Source organism: Morone saxatilis, unplaced genomic scaffold (assembly GCF_004916995.1).
Source record: "Morone saxatilis isolate NCDOM2014 unplaced genomic scaffold, NCSU_SB_2.0 Contig20, whole genome shotgun sequence".
Classification (NCBI taxonomy): domain Eukaryota; kingdom Metazoa; phylum Chordata; class Actinopteri; family Moronidae; genus Morone; species Morone saxatilis.
Genome location: NW_023339763.1, coordinates 10,017,085 through 10,023,999, shown reverse-complemented (window position 1 = coordinate 10,023,999; position 6,915 = coordinate 10,017,085). Strand labels below are relative to the sequence as shown.

At 40.9% G+C, this 6,915-nt stretch overlaps 1 protein-coding gene across 2 annotated transcripts in view; it reads left to right on the top strand.

Moving 5' to 3' along the window:
* cpeb4b (cytoplasmic polyadenylation element binding protein 4b) overlaps positions 1-6,915 on the top strand; it is a gene marked incomplete at its 5' end in the record, with an annotated part of 30,769 nt that overhangs the window by 10,452 nt on the left and 13,402 nt on the right. The window contains 2 exon segments of one of the 2 annotated variants that reach the window (XM_035666027.1): positions 887-977; positions 5,821-5,871. In XM_035666027.1, coding sequence (XP_035521920.1) covers positions 887-977; positions 5,821-5,871 — 142 coding nt within the window. 2 annotated transcript variants of the gene reach the window in all.

Here is a 6,915-nt window from a genome sequence, read left to right as displayed (position 1 = left end):
AACGCCTGGAGGGAATTTCATTACATTTGGCACAAACTTCCACTTGGACACAAGGATGAATTGATTAAAATTTGGTGGTCAGCGTCACTGTGACATCATGGCGTTCTGCAAAAACACATTTTTGGCCGTTATTCAACGGCATTACTCAGGAACAGAAGGGGAGATAGTGACCATATGTCACATTTGGTCGAACGCTGAACTGGTGACTCTAATCTTAGGTCCCACCTCTGTGCTCCTGGGTTGAAGCTGTGTGTGAACCATTCTGTTTTCAGATTTGTAGCTTCTTTGCATCCATTTTTCCATATTTAAAACATTGTAGTCCACAACAAGCTTGTTGGTCTCGCTGATATTGAGCACCAGGTGATTGTTGCACCATGTGACAAAGCTCTCGTCCTCTGTAAGAATGTGTGGTGAAGATGGCGTGTTTCTCACTGGAAATGATTCACAGGAATCATACATGTCAATATGGCGACATGGAAACATCAATTTCGGCAAAAAACACACTTAATTATACGAGTCTGGACAGACATGGACATAAATGGCAACTTGACTGGTTGGCGGAGGCATACAAGCTCGAGGTGGTAATTCTAGTTATTAATAGCTTGCCTTGGTCACGAATGTTCAAGCTTTGTTTAGAGTGTGAAGCAGTTGAAATGGCAAAACAGTATATTTTCTTGTGCAAATTTAGCCGAATGCTCTTTCCTTCTTGTGTGTGTGAGAGCTCTTCGGCCAGCTTGGGTTAATTGAGGCAATGTTACATCAAAAGATAGAGATAAATGTAATTGTTCAAGTTGCTCCCTGCACAGTGGTCAACTGTAAAGACTGTTCACGGCTCTGAAGCAGAAAAAAGTAAATGGTGTTTCACTCCTTTCTCTCCTCTCTTTAGGAACGCACCAGGTCATTCGACAGCTTCAACATGAACACGCTGGAGAGCTCCCTGATCGACATCATGAGGGCTGAGCAGGACACCCTGAAAGGTAAAGATCCGCTGTCAATCAAAAACATGAAACACTAAGCAGACGACCAGCAATACTCTATTTTTAGCGCATGTGTAATGTGCAGGTAGAGGAAATAGTCTATAGTTTCCCTATATAATTACCACGTGATTATCAATATTATGGGTGCACTTATTGTTTGGTACATGGCTAGCGCACAATATTTATCAATGGCATATGTCACCTCACTTAAAAGGTAGTATTATGGCATAGAGTAGAATTCAATGTAAATCAACTCTGCTCTTTCATAGATTAACATTAAACATATGCAATAAAGATATCATGATTGTATCTCATCGGCCAAGCATCTCGGAGGAGCATTACATTTCAAGGTAGAGCAGATAAGTGCTCGCACACTTTATTCACAATTTAACGCCTGAATTCTCAGCAGAGAAGTTTCACTTCCTCCACAGGTCAGACAACTAGACATTCTGTCTTCTATTGATGAGCAATAATAAGAGAAGGTTAGCCTGTGTAGCAGTTCACTCACAAGTCTGTGTTCCTCTTCCTTCTCTCTCTTTCCCACTTTGAATTTAAAAAATGAAACTACAAAAGAAACGTTTTTTGTGTGCGTATGACCTCTTTCTCATGCATTTTGAGAAGGAGGTGCATAAAGAATTCCGGGCTGATGGAGGCTTCGGCTTTGTATTTAAGTTGGGATTTGTGAGAGAGATGGAAAGACTCCCACTGATCTGAACTGATGTTGTTGGCCATCATTGGTTTCTAAAGATCACAGCTGTAGTCTAGTGTGAAGTTGTGGTTGTTTATCTGTAAATGTCGAGTCAAATCTGAATTAACATATTTTCCACTATTTGCCATTTAAAAAGTGTAAAAAGGAGGAAACCTTTGGCTTGTTGGCGCAAACAGTGCTTATAAACTGACGTAGGCTATAGGCGTTCGAGAGGTATTATTCTGTTCCAGTTCCGGGTCAATGTAAATCCCTGTATTCCCGGTCTTACCGGATTACTGTTGTGCATTTTTAGACACAGGTGTAAACACTCAGTTGACAGTTAATACGGTTTACCTTGCTAAAACGAATGCAGTCTAATACAACAGTCCTGCAGTAACTCTTTATCTTTATGAATGTTATAATGTTCAGTTGTTGAATCTGTGATCATTTTGGAGGCTGTAGTTTGTGGTGCTGTTGTACTGTATAGCATTATACTGACAGGTGTTTCTTTTATTTATCCTACCCTGATTGATATAAATGGGATGGACAAAATGATAAGAATTGGTACACCTAACTGGCGTTTTTTTTCATTCATAAACTGGCAAGCGAGTGATATTCTAGCAACATTTTTAAAGTATGAGCAGCAGACACTTGTAATTAGCTGAAAAAGAGAATCATCCATTAAAAAGTGGACACCAACTGACTTCGGTTATTGATTAATTGAGACTAGCCAGTGTCCGTTATTGGCTGAATGGTGTTAGGCAACACTGGTCAATGGTAACCTAGAAATGGGTGATTGAGTACAGCAGGTAGCCGGTGTTGTTCATTGTTTCAGAGGGTGTAACTGACAGTAATTATAGATAGGGAGTGCCTAGCTAACAAAAAGGACTGTGGCCAATTTTAGCAATTGGTGGAGGGGGAGTAGCTTGTAGGTGTAGTTCTGGTAGTGATGATTGTTTGAAAGGAAAATGCCTTTGAAAGGAAACACTGGGGCTTGATTGGTTATAGACCAAAGTTCAAGTTGTCAGCCGCATATAGTATTTTATCACACCACGCGGCTTAATACTAGATAATGATAGATAATGCTACATAACCATCTTTTTTTTCTGTGGGTCATTTCGGTCCAACGGGCTGAGTACCAGAAATTGATTAACTTGGATCTTATAATGGCAGTGACAAGATGTTGTTTTTCTTTTCTAGTCTGTGTGTACAGTTAACATTTTCTGTTTTGAACATTTCAGTGTTACTGTTGAAAAAGTGAAAAACAAACATAGTACATGCAATATATGATTATATATATATATACTGCCAGTAATGCTACAAGAAAAGGTGCAGCCATGTATAACACACACACACACCAGTTTCACTACCAGAATAACGAGATGAGTGAAAACTGAGAGCTGCAGACACTTCACTATCACCTTGTATTTATTTCAGCCTCACACCCACTGGGCTCAGCCTCATCCAGCTGTGATCTAATGTTCTGCTGTCAAACCAAAGTAAATCTTCCCTCAATATTAAGAGATGGAGGACTGAAAGGTTACCTCATTAACCACGTTTCGGTGTCTTAGCTCCAGCCACGCTGGCACAGATTCCTGCGACTGTTATATCCAAGAGCTTGGCACCAGAAGACAAAACAAGTTTTTTTTTTTTTTTTTTCCTCTAAATTGAGAGCCCCAATCTTCTGCTTTATTATAAATCAAACAATGTAGAGTTTTGAAATTATGCTGACATTAAATATAGTTTAGCAGAAGTAATGTTGACCCTTACTTCCTATTAGAGTTGAATATGATTGTCCATTTGTGTTCTCTGTTCTATCTTTGTTGATGAAAAATATACTTGTCTGACAGTGCTTATTCGTGATAGCGCAAATCAATCTGTCTTTTCTATTTACTTCTGTTTATCTTTCTTCCCACTACTCTCATTTGACCTCATTTTTCTCCATCTTTCTTCAGCCGTTCTCTTCAGATTTGTTCCCGTACAATACCCCGTTCTTTACTGCTTTCACATGATCATCACACCGTGTCTCTTATTCTTTATCTATTTTGTCGTGTAGCCCTTGGCCTGCTACAAAATATTATTCTGTTTATTCCTTGTTTTCGTAATTATAGTCCGGGCTTGTACAGCGCCGTGCCAATGTAGCAGTGACTTAAGTGAGTCCTTTCCTTTTCCCTCACAGCAAAGTAAAAAGAAAAACTTAATTACAGCACATTTTCTTTGAGCACTGACTCTTCTCCAGGCCAACTGTCTCTTGCTCTCCCCTGCTCTCTGTCACACACAAATATAATAAACACAGACAGCGTGCAGACCCAAGCACATTTAGATACACATAATCACAGCACGAATTTCTCATTCCAGCCGAACATACTGAACAAAGTGAGAGCGATGAAGCCAGGGAACAGGCGAGGCAAAATGTCTACAGTAGAAGTGGCTTTGAATCGCTTCCAGCATTGTCCTGACTGACAGAAAGGATCTCTCTGTTCAGCCACCACACACACACACACACCACAACACACACACACACACACACACACACACACACACACACCACTGGTCTTTGTGGGTGTTTTGGCATGCGGTGTGCTTTAACTGTGCTGTACATGTAGGCATCCAGCAGCATGGGCAAAAAGGTTCACAGAGGGGCACACACAACCCTGCCAACACACAGGGATGTGCTTACGTGTTCGCAACACTTGCTCCTCAGAGACTATAAAAAGCTCTCAAAATCCAATACGATGGGTTGTGCTCAGATGGACTTTGATTTTGGGTGGTGCACTTATTGGACATATATTGACTTTGTTAAATTACGAAGGAGTAATTGTTGAATTCCTGCCAGTGGCAGCATAGAGGAATTGCAGCCTCTTCTGTGGCGTGCGTACCCGATTGTGGTTAGCCACCCCTGTTTTTTGTTTTTTTTTTGATATGACAGTTTGAACTCGTATTCTGATGCTAATAATGTCTAGACTTTGATGAATGTGGTTGAATATATGGGAATCTAGAGTATGGTATGTATAGTGTTAGTATAGCAGCAGCCGAGGCCACGGGTGGTCCCGTCCTGGTTTCTGTGGTCTGTGAGCCCTAGTTCTGTTTTATGCACCACATCTACTGAGCACTGTGGGGCTCAATAGGCGAGGTGTGGGGGAGGGGCCAGCAGATTTCCATGTGACTGAGGCGTCGGAATGCACCAATCACAGGGCGGTCCATACCCGTACAACAATGGTTGTACTATTTCAGCTCTTTCATCTCATTATCCCTCTGCAGCAAGCGGGCCTTGCATAACTTTGAAGCTTGTTTGGCATCATAACACGTATTTGTGTGGGTGCAGGCGTGTGTGCGTGCGAGACAGGCCTGGCAAATGGCTCAATGTTAAATGTATGATATGAGGCTGAGAGAGAGAGAGAGAGACATAGGGAAATGGAGGTCGATGAGAGGGAGAGAGATGGTTGGTGTCCCACAGATGTAGTCTCTAATGAGATTGATGTGAACGTAACACTCAGTGTGCTCATATCTGTTATAGCCACTCCCTGTATGTACACTATTAATGAACTGTCTGAAACACCCAGTGGTTCATATGTTCTTCTGTACAAATCAGCACAATTTTCAAACCAAAACCATGCCCATTCACTTTGAATGTGTCCTACACTGTGCAGAATTGTTCAAATATTAGCCCATCGATTGAGTAAATGTAGTAGTAATTAAGACCACTGTCATGGTCACAGCCACTTACCAAAATTACAAACATCTTAACTGGTAGTGGTGCTATTGTCTGGTGGTTTGTCTATAATTTGTGGGTTTGCTGTTTTATGATTTGTACTTAATCACAGACATGTTTTTGTAAAATCTCAAAATGGGCCATAAACACCAAAAAGAAGATTTAACACTAATCGCTCCATTCATTCAAAAAGCCACGGGGGAGGGTTGTTTTCTGAAGGCTACACAGTCATCAAAATTGAAATTCCTGTTGTATTTTCATCTTTTCATTTCTCCTGAAACATAAAGATTTTTATGTAGAATAATAAATAATAGCATAAAAAACCTGCCTGTTAAGGTTTTAGAAAGACTGACAGGAGTAATGTCAGAACTTCTTATAGGATTTTATCTCTGTGTCACATTTATTCATATTTAAATATTTCTGTTTTGTGCCTCCCTGTGCAGGTCGTCTGGGGTTCCCTCATCCAGGAGGGGACAACCCCCTGCCACTCAATGGTACGTATGGCAACCTACTTCAGGTTTCCCAGGGCCCACTAACTAAATGAAAAATGATATCCTCGAAAACACAAGTTGATGAAATGTCAATCTGTATGGCGTTGTCCTTGAATATCAGTTAAAATCACTTGTTAATCTGAAAAAATGCACCCAGTGGATATATATTAAGTATGATTCGCTTTTAGTGAGTTTAGTCATTCTCGGTTTTTCATTGTTAAACCTCCGTGTAGGTGACACTAAATACTGCAAGTGGAGATAGTTTAAAGGTGTGAAAAGGTGTGAGATAACCTTGATTGTTTGTGTCTGGTGACTTTGAAGCTACGTGTGCCGTTGCTGGCCTGGGATTGAATCCAACTAAAGTATTGTGTCCCTCCTCAGTGCCCTTCTGCTTTGTAAATGTCAACATGAAAAAAAAAAAAAAAAATGGCCACACTCGCCCTCTTTAAAGTAAATCCATTTCTGGCACTGATCTTTCATGTAGTCCCTTAAATAAATAGACAGATGAAGAGGGGATTACAGAGGATAGGTGGATAGAGGGCACAGTGTTTTTTGACACCAGGAAATAAAAAGAATGACATAGAAATAATGGCCTTATGAGGGCTCTAGCTAAATGTACGTTAGCTCCTAGTACTAAAACGTTCTTGTCCTGTAAATAACATTTCTGTAGTTTCCTCATTTGGTCCCGGTGCACAGGAGAAAATAATACCCTTTTTAAACTCTATATAAATAACTATGCCTCTCTCCAGTGGTCCCTCTGTCATGCTGCAGTTTCCACAAAAGCAGTTTAATATTCAGCTACCTCTCCTTTGCCCTTGGACCCTCTCCTTCCCCTTTATCATTGTGTAATTGTGTTGTTGTAGCGTTTGCCTTCTGGTCTTGGGCCAGGATGTAAGACAGGAGAAGGGCCAGTAGTTTCTTCACAAGATCGTTGGGTCACATGGTGAGATCACATGGTCAGGAGCTGTCATCAAGCCCTGAGACAGATGGTGCCAGCGGATAGGCAGGATTCAGAGGTTGCACACCAGATCTCTCTCTCTCTCTCTC